Below are 19,170 nucleotides of genomic sequence, written 5' to 3' on the forward strand. Positions count from 1 at the left end.
TGGTGTTGTGGTGTGATGTAGGCCAGCAGCTGTAGCTCCGATTTGACGCCTAGCCTGGGAACTTCCACATGCTGCAGGTTGGGCCCTAAAAAGAAAAAAAAATCTAGAGGCAGAGAGGTCTGCTGAGTGTGAGGGGGAAACCAGGGTAAGTAAACTTGGAAAGACAGTTTGGAGCTGCTACTGAGAAAAATGGGAGAGTGAGCTGACTGGGATCACAAGAAAGGGCCTCTGAGCAACGGCAGAGTTCCTGAGTGAGGTCAGAACTTGAACTTGCAGGGGCACTGCCGGCTGTTTTTCTTTCTCTCTCTCTTTCTTTCTTTCTGTCTGTCTGTCTGTTTTTCAGGGCTGCGCTGGTGGCATGTGAAGTTTCCCAGGCTAGGGTTCGAATTGGAGCTGTAGCCGCCGGCCTACGCCACAGCCCCAGCAATGCAGGATTTGAGCCATGTCTGTGACGGACACCACAGCTCACAGCAATGCCAGATCCTTAACCCACTGAGTGAGGCCAGGGATCGAACCTGCATCCTCATGGATGCTAGTCGGGTTCGTTAACCACTGAGCCATGACGGGAACTCCTTTCCTTTTTTTTTCTTTTCTTTTCTTTCTCTCTCTTGGTCATGGTTTTTTCTAGCATCATTTGGCAGCCCACATAGAGAAATGGAGGGTTTAAATGCTTGCAACTGCATAGGCTGCAGTGGGAGTACTGTGTGGTCTCAGAGGCCAGTGTCTGACCAGAGATAGTGATGAAGTTGGAGTTCCCCTTGTGGCTCAGCGGAAACGAATCTGACTGGCATCCATGAGGACGCAGGTTCGGTCCCTGGCCTTGCTCAGTGGGTTAAGAATCACGTGTTGTGGCGGTTAAGTTGGGAACCTCCATGTGGGGTGCAGCCCTAAAAGACGAAAAAAAAAAAAAAAAAAAAAAAAAGATGGCGATGAAGGTGGAGCCCGTGGAGTCTCAGACCTGAGAGGCTAACCTGTTGAGTGAGTTCTGGAAGTCCCCAGGTGGCGCCTGCAGGATTAAAAGCAGGAAGACGCAGAACGTTGTAAATCAACTACAATTAAAAAAAAAAAATTAAAAACAAACAAAAAAACCCAAAATAAATAAACAAACCCCAGCCTGAGACTTCCTGGTGAAAAAAAAGATAAAACAGAGGAAGCTGGGGAGCCTGAGCTAGATCCTCAGTGATTGGAGGTAGACAGATGGAGCAAATAAATAGCTAAAGATGCGATAAACACATGGCACAAGACAAAGAACTGAGTCCGGATTTCTAAGAGGGTGGCCGAGGCATCACTGAGAAGCATGAAGAGTTCTGGGATCTCCCAGCCAGTGGTCTCTTGTCAGAGCACCTCTTTCATGCATCTATCAAAGACAGTTAAATAAATGATTAAAACAGCAAGGAGAGTGCTAATGAAAGACAGATATTTCTTTCAGGCTTAGTAGTCATTGATTTTGGCTGAAGTCAGTCATTTACTTTTCTCTTCTTTTCTTTTTTTCTTTTTTTGCTATTTTAGGGCTGCACACGGGGCATGTGGAAGTTCCCAGGCTAGGGGTCCAATCGGAGCTGTAGCCACCGGCCTAGGCCACAGCCACAGCCACATGGGATCGGAGCCGCGTCTGCAACCTACACCACAGCTCATGGTGACGCCAGATCACTGACCCACTGAGTGAGGCCAGGGATGGAAACCACAACCTCATGGATACTAGTTGAGTTCCTTAACCACTGAGCTGCAAAGGGAACTCCAGTCATTTACTTTTCATTCATTTGTTCAAGAAATATTTGTTGGGAGTTCCCGTCGTGGCGCAGTGGTTAACGAATCTGACTAGGAACCATGAGGTCGCGGGTTCGGTCCCTGCCCTTTCTCAGTGGGTTAACGATCCGGCGTTGCCGTGAGCTGTGGTGTAGGTTGCAGACGCGGCTCCGATCCCGCGTTGCTGTGGCTCTGGCGTAGGCTGGTGGCTACAGCTCCGATTCAACCCCTAGCCTGGGAACCTCCATATGCCGCGGGAGCGGCCCAAGAGATAGCAACAACAACAATAACAAAAGACAAAAAAAAAAAAAAAAAGAAATATTTGTTGGGCATGAACCATGTGCCAGGTACTGTTGTAGGGCAGCGAAGTCTACTTGGATTTTCCTTGTAGTGGAGGGTGATGGGTGATATGAGGAAAAGTAAGAGGATAAGGCAGAGGTCTGGGTACATAAAATTTTAGATGAGCTGTTTATTTTTTTATTTTACTTTTTTGTCTTTTGTCTTTTTTTTAGGGCTGCACCCACAGCATATGAAGGTTCCCAGGCTAGGGGTCGAATCGGAGCTGTAGCCACCAGCTTACACCACTGCCACAGCAACACAGGATCCAAGCCTCGTCTGCAACCTATACCACAGCTCATGGCAACACTGGATCCTTAACCCACTGAGCAAGGCCAGAGATTGAACCCACAACCTCATGGTTCCTAGTCAGGTTTGTTAACCACTGAGCCACAATGGAAACTCCTAGATGAGCTGTTTAGAGGAGACCTCTGAGGAAGTATCATTTGAGCAGACCTGAAAGAAGTGAAGAAGCAAGTCATGTAAATATCTAGGGGAAGAATATCCTGGAGGAAAAGGTAGGTGCAAAGGCCCTGAGGCAGGAGTAATGCTTGGTGGGTTTAGGGAGCAGTAAGGAGGCCAGCATGGCTGGAACAAGAGAAGCCAAAGCGAAGGGGGTAGGAGGTGGAGTCAGTGAGCAGGAGGGGATACAGGCAGATAATATACACTGTTGTAGGCCACTGTAAAAATGTGAGTTTATATCTGCACAAAATGGGGAGCCAGTGCAGGGTGTTGAGCAGAGGAGTGAACTGACTCAGGATTTAAAGGACCCTCCACCCCTGGCTGCTGTGAAGGGGCGAGAGTGGGAACAGAGAACCAAAGCGGAGGCTCTTGCTGTAATCTAGGCAAGAAATGACAGGAGTGGAGACAGCAGAGGCGATGAGTGGCCTTGTTTGAGACTGATTAACTTTACACAAACACACACACACACACACACACACACACACACGGACAGTCTGTGGTGTGGTTGATGCTGAACAAATGTTTAAGCCAAGACAAACATCGTTGGCCTTTCAACTCTCACCCAAGCTCCTGTACACACTAGCCCGCCACAGAGGGCTCAGCAAGTCGACCACCCCCGCAGCATTTGGAGGTTCCCAGGCTAGGGGTCAAATCGGAGCTGTAGCCTCCGGCCTACGCCACAGCCACAGCAACGCCAGATCCGAGCTGCGTCTGTGATCTACTCCACAGCTCACAGCAACACCGGATCCTTAACCCACTGAGCGAGACCAGGGCTTGAACCTGCCACCTCATGGTTCCTAGTCAGATTCATTTTCAGTGCGCCATGACAGAAGTTCCCTTGTTTTTTTCTTTCTTTAATATGCAAGGCTTCTAGCTTTATTTAGGGACACCATCAACTCCACTTTCTTTGAAAGAGTGTATATAATGCATAGGATTTGGGGATGGGAGCGGAGGGAGACGTAGAGAGAAAGAAGGTATTTTTAAGAATTTGGCATGAGGAATTCCCGTCATGGCGCAGTGGTTAACAAATCTGACTAGGAACCATGAGGTTGCGGGTTCGATCCCTGGCCTCACTCAGTGGGTTAAGGATCTGGTGTTGCCGTGAGCTGTGGTGTAGGTTGCAGACGCAGCTTGGATCCCGAGTTGCTGTGGCTATGGCATAGGCCGGTGTCTACAGCTCCGATTCGACTCCTAGCCTGGGAACCTCCATATGCCATGAGAGCGGCCATAGAAAAGACAAAAAAAAAGAAAAGAATTTGGCATGGAAAAATGAGCACATCTTAATCCTCTTCCAGGCTCAACCGGATTCCATTCTGAAGTGTTTTAAGAGCAAAGCTTTGGAATCAGACAGACCTAAGACAGCACATGGAAAGTTCTTGCACAGTGGTGGATGCAGTCAGTGCCACTCCTCTCCCAGACCTGGGCACCTGGGCCTGTGACACTGACCCCTTGTCCCAGTGCAGCACCAGGAACCTAAACTGTCTGACATCCCGAGTCTGGAGGCAGCTTCCCCAAAGACTGGGTCCTCCACTCCCTTCTACCTTGTGGAATCCCGCTCAGTCGCTTCTTTGGAAAGATTCCCTGAGACGGATCCAAACCATAACCAAAGGAGGAAGAAGGCAGATTGCCCCTGGCCTGGGAGCAGGGGAGGGAGATGCTGTCCACACCCAGGACCAGCAGGGAGGCAGAGGCAGATAATCCAGCCTGGCAGCTGGAGACCTAAGGCTGAGCTGGCAGAGTAGGTAGGTCTGGGAAACTTTTCTGAAGGGTGGGAGGGTGGAGCTGGGGTTGCATCAGAGGGGCCCTGGGCTAGGGAAAGGGCACAGTGTTCTGCCACCTTCCTCCTAGGTTAGAGCCCCCCACCGCCACCCCCATGCTCACTCTCCACTCCAAGGCAGGAACAGCCTCCTCCCTGCTTTAGAATCAATTCTCCAGGGGGCTCCTAGGAGCCTACGGGGTCAGGGAGCTTATCCGAGGCAACTTGCCCACAGAGACCACACTGCCACCACGCAGGGAGAAAGGCACACCCTGTGAGTGTCCTTGATTCACGGTGGCGCCCTCTCTAGGCCAGGTACTGTGAGCTCAGTGGGAAGACAGAACAAAGATCCAGATCATCTGGAAGCCTGGAAAGGTGCAGCTGACAGCTCCAGAGCCGTGGGATTTAGGAGGCGTGAGACCGTGGCGAGGAGGTTGGAAGCTATGAAATATAGGAGCTGCTGGCTCCTTTGATCCCCCAGGGACATGTCCCTGCGGATCCCCAAGTGCCAAAATCCTGCTCAGATGTCTTTCCCAAGTTGGTGGAAAAAGGAGTTCTTGTCATGGTTCAGCGGAAATGAATCTGACTAGTATTCATGTAGACGCAGGTTCGATCCCTGGCCTCGCTCAGTAGGTTAAGGATCCAGCATTGCCCTGAGCTGTGGTGTAGGTCGCAGATGCAGCTCAGATCCTGTGTTGCTGGGGCTGTGGCTTAGGCTAGCAGCTACAGTTCCAATTAGACCCCCTAGCCTGGGAACCTCCACATGCTGTGGGTGCAGCCCTAAAAAGATTAAAAAAAAAAAAAAAGTTGGTGGAAAAGGCACAGTCAGAGGGAGGCGGGGGCTTCACCGGGTCGGTTGCATCCTTGACCTGGTGAACTGAAATTCACAGGCACTGGCCCAGTGCCCTCTGGGAACCCGGGCAGGCTGGGGAGCCTGGCTGGATGGGGCGGGGTAGGGGGGGACTGGGTCGGGGGAGGCAGGGAGACTGTACAGTCTCTGTTTGACAGCTAACATTTTCCAGAGCTGGCGCCCGCAGGGGAAAGGAAATCAGAGCTTCCCACCTCACACATCTTTTTCCCATTTTGTTCATGCTGCCCAGGGAAAGCCATTAGGGCTAGGTCAGTCTGGGGCCTCCCCCACCCGCCCATGTCTCCAGCGCTGCTATAAGGAGGGGTGGGCTGGCGGGGTCACTGGAAGGACAAGGCCCTAGCCTGGTTAAGGGGCCAGACTCTGATCTCCTGTATCCCTTCTTAATTCCCTGTCTGCTCAAGAAGGGAGGATGGGGGCAGGGACCAGGAATCCCAGCTCCTGGGGTCTCCTTTGCTCTGCTCACATCGCCCTGTCTCTCTGATTCTGGAGTCTGGCCACTGGCCTGGGTCTGGTCTGCAGCAGGAAGGGCCCTGGGAAGCTGGTCTTCATTACCTGACTCTTGGGGCTCCAGCCTCTTCCCTGGAGCCATTAGTACAGCTGGTTTCCATAGGCCTCGAGGAGCCAGGCTGGGGGCCAAACTACTAGGTCTTATCTGGGGACAGTAGCTGAATTTGGGAACTAGAGACAGGAGGGGAACAGGAGCGCTAAGGAGCTTTGAAGAGGTTTTCCCCAAGCTGGCTGACCTCCCTGAGTCTGACCCATTAGCCCCCCTCCTTTTCCCTGCCTCCCCTCCCCCCCAGGGACAGTGAGTCCAAAACCCTCTTTCTGCCCCCATCCAGAATCTCAAAGCCCAGACCTGGGGCCCCCTCAGTCTCTTCTCTGGGACCTCACCCTTCTCCCCTCCCTCCTGCCTCTTTCCTCTTCAATCCCACAGTCTGATTATCTGGCCCAGTTCTGGCCAGAGGAGGAAGGTAGCACCCACCCAGTCTGTAGCCCTGCTGAGTTCTTTCTTCCTCCAGATGCACCAGGTCATCTCAATGGAGAGAGGGGTTCTCTGGCTCCCTGGATCTTTTTCTATTTCTCATCTGCAGAGGTGGGAGAGGAGGCCTCTGGGAGATGGCTCTGGCTCCCCAGAACCAGTCTTGCGCTGCTCATCTTTTCCAGGGTTGGCCACCATCCCTAGGTGCCATGCAAGCTCAGATGTCCAGCCTTCCAAATGTGTCATAGCACCAGCTTTTCCCTCCTGCCTTGGGCTGCCAGGGGTTAAGGGGCCAGCACAGGGCAGGGAATGAAAATGACAGAGGGGTCTGGCCCTAGTCCCTGGATCATAAAAGGCAAGAGTTTAACTGCAGGTCATGGTGCTGACAGACTTCTCCATCCAGCAATGCTGCCCTGGGGGTATTCCTGGGGGTGGGGTGGGGGGGGGAGGCGGCCACAGTTGGCCAGAGTCAGGACCCAGGCCCTGTCCAGCTTCAGATGTTGGCAGCTGCCACCAACAATCCCGGCCACCCTGGAATCCCACCACAACCTGGAGGTTCTCCGAGAAGCAAGGAGGCTCCAATGGAAGGGGAGTCGAATTTGATGCCTTTCGCTGTAGTTGGAGAGAACACTGACCTGAGCCTGCATGGGGAAAGGGATGACTGCCCCGTGCCAGCAAGAATGGCGAGAAGCACAGTCAGGGTGGTGGAGCCAGGGCAGAGGGACAGAGGAACAAAGAGCCCAGGGTCAGTGAATAAGATCAGTGCAGTGGTGGACTTCCCATCGTGGTGCAGTGGTTAACGAATCCGACTAGAAACCATGAGGTTGCGGGTTCGATCCCTGGCCTTGCTCAGTGGGTTAAGGACCCGGCTTTGCCGTGAGCTGTAGTGTGATGCAAATGCGGCTCGGATCCCGTGTTGCTGTGGCTCTGGCGTAGGCAGGCAGCTGCAGCTCCAATTCAACCCCTAGCCTGGGAACCTCCATATGCCACGAGAGCAGCCCAAGAAAATGGCAAAAAGACAAAAATAAAATAAAATAAAATAAAGACAAAGATCTCTTAAAAAAAAAAAAAAAGATCGTTGGTGCAGCAGTGGCGGTGGGCCAGCCCCTGTGCCCGGTGGTCAGGCTCTTTGGTGACTGCCCACACCTCCATGTCTGTCCCCTGAAGAGGCCCTCCACGTCTGTCCCCTGAAGAGGCGAGCAGAGCCAGGGGCCTCTCTCAGGGGCCGGCTGGCGATTCAATGCAGACATGTCCTCAGCCGATGCATCCCCCCACTTCCCCCGCCCGCTCAGTGTGCCCTGCCCAGCCCTGAAGAGAGCGCTGGCAGCTGGAGCTGGGAACCAGGTAACAGAGCCAAAAACAACAGAGGAGCCGCCTGGCTGCCTGGGTGCTGGGCAGATCCTCCCCTGGTCTAACTGTAATCCTTTCTAGCAGTCAGCCCCCTCCTCCCACGCCGTGGTTCTAACTCTGCTGGGCCACACCTGCCTCCCTTCTTGCCAAGGACCCTAGGACTGGCTCCAGAGGCCACTGTCATCCTCTCCCTTTGAGTCCAGCCGCCCTTTTTCCCTGGTCACTGGGGTTCTCTGCTCCCACCTTGCCACTTTTCAGGGTGTCTCCCCCGTGCCCACATGTTCCTGGGAAATGTGTCCTCCTTTCTAGATCCCTGACTAGAGCTGGCTCTTTAACTTTGCTGGAAGCTCACTTGGGGTCTAACTCCCATCCGTCCTGTGGCGATGGCAGTTTCATCTGGGGAGACTCAGAGCCAGGTCTCTGAGAAGTGTATCCAGAGAGACACACAAAAGGAACACTCACTTTGGTTCTAAGGATCAGATCAGGCTAGGAGGCAGGATGCTTGAGTCTACACTCGGTGCTGAATGGAGTCCTGAGGGCTCAGGGAGGCCAGGAGACAGCTGTCCTGCCCCAGGGCACTCCCAACCCCTCTCTTCTACTCTCCAGTTTCCCCAGCCTCCATAGAGGTCCTATCTTCTTTGCTGCTCCTACCCTGAGTGGCAGAGACCCAGCTGTCCTGCCCCATATAATTTCTATATGACTCCCAGCCAACAAACTCTCTGATCCAGCAGATGCAATAACACTGCTCAGGGTGAGGCCTTTCTACAAGTGATGAATTTGGCCAGAGTCTCCTTGGTCCCGGTTGGGGGCAAGGGTGAGGGGGCCGTGACTCTCCCCCTCTTCCCACCACTGCTCCCCCACTCAGCTCAAGGGAGTGGTGGAGAGGGATGGGGGAGTCTCCCCTTCCCAATCCCCCAGGCCCCTCCATCGTGCTCTCAGCTACATCCACTCACACCCACACCTCTTCAGCCATCCAGAAGCCTGCACTCCTTCTGCTGCAAAACCCGCCACTTTCCTCATAGCCACCCTGTGATGAGAACAAAGCCCCAGAATATTTCTTTCCTAACTCTCTCTCAAGCTGGGCTGTTTCCTCCCCACCCCACCCCCTCCTGCCTCTGCTCCCCACCAGCTTTTCTCACCAAGTTGGCACCCTCCCCCACTTGAGTCTCCAAATTCCTGGGGGAGCCCCAAAAGGGCTATGACCAAGGCTCCTAGAAAATGGAACGTGTTGCCCCCCGGCAGATCCGCTGCAGATTTGGTCATAATTAAAAGGCCAGCGACACTAGGAAATTCTTTCTCCTTATGGATCCCAGTGGGAAATTAAAGCCAGTTGTTGGTGATTGAGTGACTGATGCTGGTTAAGCGCCTCCCCATTGCCTGGTTCCTCGCCCCTGCCCCTTGCCCCTAGGCTCCCCCAGCCTCCTCCATTAGCCCCCCCCTCCAGTCACCCCAGCCCTCTCCTCCCATCGCTCCCAACTCCATACCCTCCAACCCCCTTCCCCTGCACCTTCCCTAAGCACTCCCCCAAACATGCTCTTCTGGGGTAAGGGGGCTGCTGGAGGCAGAGACCCCCGGCCCAGCTGCTCTGGACCCTCTGCCCACCTCCCTCAGCCAGGGTTGGGTGCAGGGGCTGGAGCACAGGCCCAGAGCTGCCAAACCGCAAACACTCACATCTGGAAAAAATTCCCCTCCCAGCTCGACTTCCCTTTGTCTTACTTCTGTCTCTTTGGAAATTCTGGCTGGCTGGGCCCAGGCCTCCCTGCCCCCATCCCAGGGAGCCCCCACCTCCAGCCTCCCCAGTTTCCTTGGCCAGACCACATCCCGCCTCTGTGAGCCTGTAGGTTTAGGCTCTCTCATCTTGGTGACCATTTTTGGGGCGAGGTTTTTACACCCTTAGTCACCAGGCCTGTAGGGGAGAGGGCCTGCACCGGCTCCTCTTTTGCGGTAGGATGGATGCCTATGGAAGCCTGGGACTGGACTCTTTTCTTCAGGCTGGAGTGGAGATGGACATAGGACCTGGGTGGGAGAGGTGAAGGCGAGTGAGGGGGAAGGAGAGGCAGCAGGAGTCTGGTTTTGGCCATGTTCCCTCCCCCAGCCTCTCTTCATCCCTGTGGGAGCCTGATCTCACTGTCAGAACCTAATCTCCCTCCGTTTACCTACAGCATCGCTGGAGCGGCTGGGTGGGGGGAGGGGCACCGGCAGTGCCTTAATCCCAGGCCCTAAGCACCTCCCCAGGGACCACCGCCTTCCCTCCACTACCTCTGCTTTGGTCCATCCATCCTCTGAGAGCCCCTCCACCTGCTGCCAGAAGCCCAGGCCACCCCAGTTCCAAATAAACTCTCCCAAAAAACCTAGACCCTTAAACCCAGCTCCCTTAAATCTAGCTCCCTTCTTCAGAAATGATTTTTTATTGGTTATTTTGGGTGGGGCCCCATCAAAAGTCCTTTTTAGGAGTTCCCGTCGTGGCTCAGTGGTTAACGAACCCGACTAGCATCCATGAGGACGCGGGTTCAACCCCTGGCCTCATTCAGTTGGTTAAGGATCTGGTGTTGCCGTGGGCTGAGGTGTAGGTTGCAGACGCAGCTCAGATCCCATGTTGCTGTGGGCTGTGGCTGTGGTGTAGGCCGATGGCTGCAGCTCCGATTAGAACCCTAGCCTGGGAATCTCCATTTACCCCAGGTGTGGCCCTAAAAGACAAAAAGACACACACACACACACATACAAACGAAAATCCTTTCTACTGTCTAATCTCCATCCTTCTGCATTATTTTTTCTACACACCCATTATTGAGAGATTTCCCTCTTTACACTGCAGAGGCGGGGGACCTCCAGTGTGCTCTCCTCTTTGGTAAATCCTCCAGCCCCTCTCCCTTGGCTCTCTTCTTCCGGGCTCTCCCCAGCTAAGGCCCCTAACCCCCTGTACTGTTCCAGGGCTCTGAGGGAAAGGGCTCAGAGCCTGTCCTGTGCTCCACCCATGGCCACGCTGGCAGGGAGGGGCCGGGGCAGGAGCCCAGGGCTGAGACCAGATGTGGGGATTTTCTTCTCTGCCTCAGGAAGGAGCTGAGAGGACAGCTCTGGGAAGGTGCCAGGGATGGGGGTGCGGAAAGGGCAGTGGGGCCACGTGCACGAATTCGCCGAGGGCAGCTGGGCCACAGCGTCCCTCAGCGCTGGACTGGCCCCCTGGTTCCCCTCAGGGCACCTCATCCTGCCAGCCCCGCTCCTCTGCGATCGGGTCTCCTGGCTCGTCCCCGACACTCCCCGCCTGGCCTCCCTTTCTGTTTCTCTGTCTCCCGGCCCTCTCCGCCCGGGTCTCTCCCACTCCCACTTGGGTCTCCGCGGAGAGCAGGGTTCTATACCCCCTCCCTTCCTTTGATCTCCCACTTCAAAGCCACTAGCGGAGGGGCGGACGCTCCTTCCGCCTGTTTTACTGCTCAGAATGGTGACACCTGAGACCCTGCTCCGCCCCTTCCCCGGGGCACCCAGCCTCCCTCCAACCTAGGTGGCTGCGTGACGCGCCGGGGGCTCTGCGCCTCTGTTGCCGCCTCCCCTCCCAGCCGCCTACTGCGATCCCCTCGGGGGTCTGGGGAGCTGAGCGACAGAGAAAGCGCCTTAATAAAGAGCTCGCGTCAAGTGATTGGCGGTGACCTCTGCCCTCCCCAGCCCCGCTCTCCGAGGCTCCCATTTAACCCTTCGATGCCTGTCCAACGCTTAGGAGGAACGAGTCTCCCTGGGCCAACTTCCAACGGCCCCAGGCACTACCAGAGCCAAAAACAGGGTAGGGAGTCGGGGGTGGGGGGTGATGCCCCCTCCCAGCCCCTTCGAGTTGTTCCAGCAGGGGGCGCCGTTGCCCCACGTAGGTATCAGGGCTCCCCGGCGGGTCTCCTGAGTTCGAAGCGTCACATTGGATTGAGCCCAGGCTACAGCGGAGCCGGAACTCGACCACCCATTCTCTTCCCCACTTCTGGCTTGCGAGCTGGCGTTCACCAGCTGGTAATGTAACTTGGTGTCCTGCGGCAAGGAGTCGAGTGCACCGAGTCAGGTTGGGGATGGATGGGGGACAGGTGAGATGTGACCCTGTGGCTCGGATTGCAGGACGTGAGACTCGAGCATCTGTGCCTGGCGCCCTCTCCTCTTGATTGAAAGTCCAGTCCAAGGGCTCGCCCTCCGACATCCCCCCCTCCGCCCCCCATCCACCCACAGGCGCGGGAGCCAGCCATCTCTGGCCCCCTCGGCGAATTCTGGACCCGCCCACCGGGCTAGATCCAGAAGCCGGGGTGGGGGTGGGGTGGGGGTAGTAATGCGGGGCCGGGGCTCTAGGCCCCCCAGGTGGGGTGGGGGGGAGGGGCAGGAGGCGGGGCCACCTCGTTCTTGGACAAGGGCGGGCCCGCGTAGAGTATAAAAGCTGCCCGCGCGGGAGCCCAGGCCAGCTTTGGGGCTGTCCTCGGACCTGTCCTGGTTCCCGAGTCTCACGATCCTGCAAAGGCCGCGGAGACACCTCTTTTTGACTAAAGGACTCAGCGTCCAGTGCTCCAGCCGAAGAATCTAAAGGGACCTCCACTCGTGCCGCCACCATGCCCAACTTCTCTGGCAACTGGAAGATCATCCGATCGGAAAACTTCGAGGATTTGCTCAAAGTGCTGGGTAAGCAGATTTTTGAGAGCCCGGGAGAGAAGAGGGGGCGCCGAGGCCGGAGGTTGGGTAGAAGAAAGAAAGGGAAGCTGGAATCAGGGCGTGGGAAGCTGCGCGCCTGCACCCCGGAGTAGGGGTCAGACGCCTGCGTCCCGGGGCACTGGGCCCTAACACCTAAATCCTTTCTGCGGCGAGGCGCCCACCGATGCCAGCCTCTTCGTGCAGTGACTCAGCCTGTGAATCAAGTAGAAACCAGAAACACGAGGACGGTACCCTCGGGGTGGGGCAGGGGGGGTTCTCCGCAGTTCAGAAGCTGCAAACCCTGCATCCAGGCTGGGAGCGTGGATCCCTACCCAACCCAGCCCCGCCGGAGGCATTGCAGCCTCCTTCCCCCTTGACCCCCCGCAGGTAATCCAATCCCCGGGGCAGATTCCTTACTTCTCTGCGCCGAGCTCCGCCCCCCAGGTGATGCGTCACCGCAGGGCCCCCGATCCCCTTTTCTTCCCGTTTCAGAACTTTTCCACTCTGCTCCCCCCACCCTCCATCTGTGAGACAAATATTTTCCTACAGCCAGCAGCTCCAGAGTCCTAAAATCGCTCTGGATAATTATCACTTTCTTAGATTTCAACAAATGGCTTCGTGTGAAACCCCAGCCACCTCCTCCCTTTCAGAAAATCCCAGTTCTTTTTCTTCCTCCCTCCCGGGAGATGGGCTGTAGCCCCGCTGGGTGTGCTGGTTAAAGGTGGAGGAAGTACCTACCCAGACTGTCCTTCCCCACCTCTGTGTGCCCTCTGGCATCTGGGGAGGGGCTTCAGATCAGGGACTGGCTGGGGAGAGGGCTCCACCAAGAAATGCAGGTCTGTCGGACCCAGCCTTTGGAAGCCACCCCAGAGCCATCGATTTCTGGCCTGAACAGAAAGACCCCCGCTGGGCTGGGGGGAGGGCACCCTGTGTGGAGCAGAGAGCTGTAGGAAGGACTCAGAACCCGGGAAGGGTCTGGAATGCTGTAGGGAAGGCAGCGACTTCCATCCTACCCACTGTTAGTTCTTCCTGCCATCTGACCACAGTATCTCTTGTAGTCATGTCAGCCTTTCTTGCTCCACCCCTTGTTGGAATGAAAGATCCAAAGGATACACTTTTTCCATCAAAAAGCCTAGATGCCATTCTCTCTCCCAACTTCTCTGGATTTCAGCCCCCCCTCCCCAGCAGATGAGGCAGCAGCCTGGCACACCCCCAGACCCCAGCTGGAGGATCAGATCCTAAGCCCAACCCTGTCATCCGTAGTCTTCAGCCTGTTTGTCCTCCCTGCAGGGTCTCTCAGAGCCACGTGCCCTCCTCAGGGCTTGCTAGGGGGCAGATTGAAAACAGACTCGTTAGACAAACACAGTTCTGAATCAGTCAAGGTCAGCAGAGCCTGGCCCCAGCTCCACAGGCACCAGGGGCTGGTTGGAGGGATGTCACCTCTGAACCCAGCCTTGCTTCTGCAGGAACCTCAGCCTCTCCTCACCCCTCTTGGTCCTGTTCATGGGTTTCTCTCCCGGGGGGAGGGATGCTCAGGAATTTGGAGGATACCTGTCTCATCCAGTGTGAGGGTCATGGCACATAGCTAGTAGCTTCAGTTCCTCTAACGGGAAAGATGGATGTTAGACAGCAGGGTGGACTTCCCAGGTAGCAACAGGGAGTGACAGTAGTCTTTTCTTTTCTTTTTTTTTTTTTTGTTGTTGTTGTTGTTGTTGTCTTTTGTCTTTTTTTTTTTCCCTAGGACCCAACCTGCAGCATATGGAGCTTCCCAGGCGAGGGGTCCAATCAGAGCTGTAGCCGCTGGCCTACGCCACAGCCACAGCAACACAGGATCTGAGCCGCGTTTGCAACCTACACCACAGCTCACGGCCATGCCGGATCCTTAACCCACTGAGCGAGGCCAGGGATCTAACACACCACCTCATGGTTCCTACTCAGATTCGTTAACCACTGCGCCATGACAGGAGCTCCGACAGTAGTCTTTTTTGTTGAAGGAGGTGGAGCCGGATGTGTCTCTTTCACCAAATCAATTGGACCTGAGAACTTCAGTCATTTCTCCCTGGACCCAAGAGATTAGCAGCCCAGAAGCGGGCTCCTGGGGCTCCTGAAAGACAGGGCTTCCTGCTCCCACCCCCTCCTGTTTGGAATAGAGTGGATCTCTGCTCAGGTGCCAAGGGGAAAGGGGATTTGTTTCTCTAGGCACCAGGTCTGGAGGAGGGCCAGGGGTCTGGACCACAAGAGGGGTACTGGAATCCCACTCTCCTGGCCCAGCCCAGCTTAGCCCTTCATCCCCACTCAAGGCTTCCCTGAAGGATTCCGCTCTAGTTCAGGGCAGGAGGCCAGGCCAGATGAAGAGGTATAGAGCTCGGACCTGGGCCCTGCCTGCCCGCCTTCCTGTCAGAGGGCTGCTCTCTCCTGGCTCCCTGACTCCTCTTAATAACCAAGGGGCAGAGAGAAGGCATCCAATCGGGGAAAGGAGCGGGGGCACGAGCACAGGGACTCTGAATCCACTGAACGAGAAGACCTGACCCCTGAAGTGGGGTGGGTGATCCCGAAGTCAGGGCCATGTCAGGGAAGGGGAGGGCAGTGTCCCTTTCTGTGTCTTGAGGGGAAAGGGACAAAGGAAGCTTCCAGGAGGGCAGGTGAGCAGGAGTCTCATGCGGGGACCTTTGAGCTCCAGCTCTGGCTTTTTCTTTGCCTTCCTCTTATCAGTAAAAATAACAGCAACAATAATAACTTACTAGTGAGATGGACTGGGAGTTTGGGGGTGCAAACTATTACATTTAGAATGGATAAGCGGGAGTTCCCGTCGTGGTGCAGCGGAAACGAATCCGACTAGGAACCATGAGGTTGCAGATTTGATCCCTGGCCTTGCTCAGTGGGTTAAGGATGTGGCATTGCTGCGAGCTGTGGTGTAGGTCGCAGACTCGGCTCAGATCTGGCATTGTTGTGGCTGTGGTGTAGGCCGGCGGCTACAGCTCCAATTAGACCCCTAGCCTGGGAACCTCCATATGCAGCGGGTGTGGCCCTAAAAAGACAAAAAACGAAAGAATGGATAAGCAATGAGACCCTGCTGTACAGCATAGGGAACTATATCCAAACTCTTGGTATAGAACATGATAGAAGATAATATGAGAAGAAGAATGTTTAAGTATAACTGGGTCTCTTTGCTGTACAGCAGAAATTGACAGAACTTTGTAAATCAACTATAATAAGAAATTTAAAAAAAAAGAAAAACTGCTGTTTCCTGAAAACCCAATGTGCCTGTCACTGTGTGTGCTCAGGCCTAAACTCACATGATCCCGTTTGATTAGCTCTTGAAGAAGCTATTGTCTCCGTTTTACACTTTCTGTATCTTCAGAGAGGTTAAGCCACTTGCCCAGGGTCACCCAGCCTGCAAGGGAGGCTGAGCCAGGTGGAAATCAGGGCCTCATGGGTTTTATTCCACAGCCCAAGGCTCCCCTAGGTTTCTGACCATTCTGTAGGGGAGACAGCTGCCACACCACTTCCCCTGCTGAGAATCCCTGCTCCTTCTCATCTCGGGGAAGGACAGAGATGTGACAAATAAAGGTCACAAGACAGGGGAGATGAGTAGAGCAGAGAGGGAAGTGGCCCCTACTTCCAGGACATGAGTAATGAGGCCTGGCTGGGGAGGGTCTGCCCTGCACTTGGGCAGGGGTGCAGACACAGTGGCTCTGCTGAGCCCCCCCCAGCAGCTGGTCCTAAAAAAGATGGACCAAGGGCCAAAAGAGGTGAGTGGAGGCAAGGTAAGCCATAAGCTGTAGCAGGATTCCTATTGGGTGAGACGAACAGGGGGTGGGCAGGGGCTGGGGAGCTATTCCCGAGAACTGAGTGGGGCTGAGACTTGGGGAGCAGGACCCCATGCTGCTGACTGCCCCAGATGGGGCCGCAGCTATAAGCAGAACTCCCAAGATCACTGCCTCTCTGCCCCTCCTCCCTGTGCACCAGCCATCAAGGCTACACCACCTGCTCTCTCCTTCAAGGTCCTTCCTTGGACACTCAGGCAGCCTGCCCTGCTCCCCAGCCTCCCCAGCCAGGTCCCAGTTCAACCTGCTCCTGCTGTCCCAGGGGGAAGGTGGGAGACAGGTGCCTGGAGCGCCCAGCAAACCAGCCCCTCCTCTCTCCGAAGGAGTGAACGTGATGCTGAGGAAGATTGCTGTGGCTGCGGCATCCAAGCCAGCTGTGGAGATCAAACAGGACGGAGACACTTTCTACATCAAAACCTCTACCACCGTGCGTACCACGGAGATCAACTTCAAGATCGGAGAAGAGTTTGAGGAGCAGACTGTGGACGGGAGACCCTGTAAGGTGCGTGTAGGGAAAGGGACCCTCAGCATCATGGCATCTATTGCCCTGCCTCCCGGCATGACTATGTCCCATCTTTTGCTAGATTCTTTCCTCCAGTTCCAATGGAGAAAGTGCCTGGATAGCGGTGGTGGGTAGAAAGGGGGTGTACCCCCTGTCCCTCTCACAGCATTGTCCCCGCTGTGGGCCCCGCTCACTTGGCCACCTGTCTCCTGCAGAGCCTGGTAAAATGGGAGAGTGAGAACAAAATGGTCTGCGAGCAGAGGCTTTTGAAGGGAGAGGGTCCCAAGACCTCCTGGACCAGAGAATTGACCAATGATGGAGAGCTGATCCTGGTAAGGCCCGCCTCCCCCCCAGCTCAGAGCAAGCCTTGTGCAACCTTCAGAGATTTTCTGGGATATTCCAGGGTGCAGGAGATTTAAGGACAACCATCTCCTGATGGGGCTGCTGGGACAGAATTGGGCTGTCCCTGAACCAGTGTCCTTGTGCAGATGGAGTCCCTTCTACGTAGAACAAAGGACATGTGCTAAGAAGCCCCAGCAAGGGATGGGGTGGGGGGATCTTCCTGCCTCGGAGAGGAGGACATAGGATGGACTCCTTGGGCTCTGTTTTCCTCCATCCCATAATGCCCAGGCATTTTGTGACCCACTCTTGCCTGTCAGTCTTTTTTTTTTTTTTTGCTTTTTAGGGCCACACTCGTGGCATATGGAGGTTCCCAGGCTAGGGGTCCAGTTGGAGCTACAGCTGCCATCTTGCATCACAGCCACAGCCACGCAGGATCCAAGCCGAGTCCTACACCACAGCTTATGGCAACATCAGATCCTTAACCCAGTGGGCGAGGCCAGGCATCGAACCCGCAACCTCATAGTTCCTCGTCAGATTTGTTTCCACTGCACCAAGACAGGAACTCCTTGCCTGCCAGTCTTAAGCTAAGAAGTAGGTTTGGACCTGGAGGCCAAGCAGGCTACTTCCATTCAACCCTCCTCCACCCAAGTGCAGGACCCAAGGGCCTCCCAGACTAACCATGACTTCTACCCTTGCAGACCATGACGGCAGATGACATCGTGTGCACCAGGGTCTATGTCCGAGAGTGAGTGGCCATGGGTCCAAGAGCCACGCCTGAGCTCACCACCAGCCTGAGCTCCTGCCTCACTGTCCCGTGGGCTGCCCCTCCCCGACCCTTCCTTCTAGACTAGCTCCCCCCTCACTTCGGTCACTTCTGGGGGTGCTGGGATGCCTTCTGCAGGGGCTCTGATTTTTTTTTTTTTTTTGGCCCCTCCTCTCCTCCCCTACACCAACAAAGTGAGATGGATGGCACGAGCCCAGATCACCCATTCCAGAATCACTCGCCCTGCCCCAAGCCTCCATCCCAGCCCCAAATCACCCCAGAGCACCGTCTCTCTCTTTCACTTGAGGCCTCAGGTGGGAAAGACCAGCCCTCTGTCTTCCACTCTTTGTCCCTATAGCCCATGCAGTGTAGAATATTTATTGGTCAATTTTATTAAAATGTTTTGGAAAAAAAAAAAAAAACCCTGTCTCTGGCTCCTTGGGATGGGGTTGGATAAGCTGCTGGAGTTCAACTTTGCCTCTGAAACGCGGTGTGGGAGAGTTGATGCTTCTGCGGCACCGGTGCCAGTTACACAACAGGGAGGGTGCCACCTTCCCTTCACCCTTCTCACCATCATCTTTTCATTTGCTGCTGAATCCACGAGCATCACTTTCACTTCCCCTCCTCCAGCCTCCTTCGTCCCCTGCTCAGGCTTCCAAGTCATCAGGGCTTGTCCCCTGACTCTCAGCAGGTGCTGGGCACTGAGGAATTGATTTTCCTATGATGGCAACACAGCTTCCTCCTCCTCCTCCTCCTCCAATTGTTCCTATCTCTCCTCCAGCTCCAACCTGTGGGCAACCCCAGGCTTGGCCTTGGCCTTGGCCTCCCACGTGGTTCCAGATGAGCTCATCGCAGCCCACAAGCTGGCCTTGCCCCTCCCCAGGTCTCCTCTGTGTCTGAGACAAGCCTCTCTCTGCCTTGGGGTCTCTCACACGCTCCTTCCACTCGTCTCCTGGGTCCTCTGGCCCCTCGGATCCTCCTCTAACCCATTTCCCTGAGCATCCACACTCAGGCCTGTCCCGTGTCTTCCCAGTTCCATCACCATCTCTCTCAAATGCCCGCCCTCATTTCTCAGGCCACTGCCCTCCCACAGCCCTGGAGCCTGCTTTCTCATCACGCGCTTGGTTTATACAGCAGCAGTATAACTGGTTTCCTTGTCTGCTCTTCTTGTGATCTTGTTGTGATGGGGTGAAATGAACACGACTGTTAGAATCCTGGTTCTGCCACTTGCGTGGCATCAAACAAGTTCCTTAGTTTCTCCGAGCCTCAATTGTTTGGGTTTTGCGGTTTTGTTTAATTGAAGTATAGCTGATTTACAATATTGTGTTAGTGTCAGGCATACAGCAAAGCACACCTTTATAAAGTATATATATATTCCTTTTTCAGTTTTCTTCTATCATAGTTACTGCAAGATTTTTTTTCTTTTTGACCTCCCTCTGCACATGGAACTTCCCAGGCCAAAGATGGGATCCAAGCCTCAGCTGTGACCTACGCTGCTGCTATGGCAACACTGGAACATTAACACACTGTGCAGAGCTAGGGATTGAACCTGTGCCCTTGCAGCCGCCCAAGCTGCTGCAGAGACA

At 55.0% G+C, this 19,170-nt stretch overlaps 1 protein-coding gene across 2 annotated transcripts; it reads left to right on the plus strand.

The window, feature by feature from the left end:
• The first annotated feature begins 11,925 nt into the window (after positions 1 to 11,925).
• Positions 11,926 to 18,006, plus strand: CRABP2 (cellular retinoic acid binding protein 2). 2 transcript variants are annotated; one of them, XM_085020425.1, is made up of 4 exons: positions 11,926 to 13,946; positions 15,115 to 16,479; positions 16,695 to 16,811; positions 17,520 to 18,006. In XM_085020425.1, exons 2-4 carry the CDS (start codon positions 16,033 to 16,035, stop codon positions 17,568 to 17,570), a joined length of 615 nt encoding a protein of 204 aa, XP_084876551.1. In that variant the 5' UTR covers positions 11,926 to 13,946; positions 15,115 to 16,032; the 3' UTR covers positions 17,571 to 18,006.
• The last annotated feature ends 1,164 nt before the right edge of the window (positions 18,007 to 19,170 follow it).

The sequence above is a fragment of the Sus scrofa genome, chromosome 4 (genome assembly GCF_054392235.1).
Source record: "Sus scrofa isolate SSC_HxYL_T2T_F1_AM1 chromosome 4, Sscrofa_HxYL_maternal_Yorkshire_Landrace_v2.0, whole genome shotgun sequence".
In the NCBI taxonomy this organism is placed as follows: Eukaryota; Metazoa; Chordata; class Mammalia; order Artiodactyla; family Suidae; genus Sus; species Sus scrofa.

What these genes read in the sequence shown, in the direction of transcription:
- CRABP2 (XM_085020425.1), top strand. Translation starts at nt 16,033, where the DNA reads ATGCTGCTGACTGCCCCAGATGGGGCCGCAGCTATAAGCAGAACTCCC. An exon ending in TGGACGGGAGACCCTGTAAG is followed by an intron (nt 16,480 to 16,694) that starts GTGCGTGTAGGG and finishes TGTCTCCTGCAG; the next exon opens with AGCCTGGTAAAATGGGAGAG. An exon ending in ATGATGGAGAGCTGATCCTG is followed by an intron (nt 16,812 to 17,519) that starts GTAAGGCCCGCC and finishes CTACCCTTGCAG; the next exon opens with ACCATGACGGCAGATGACAT.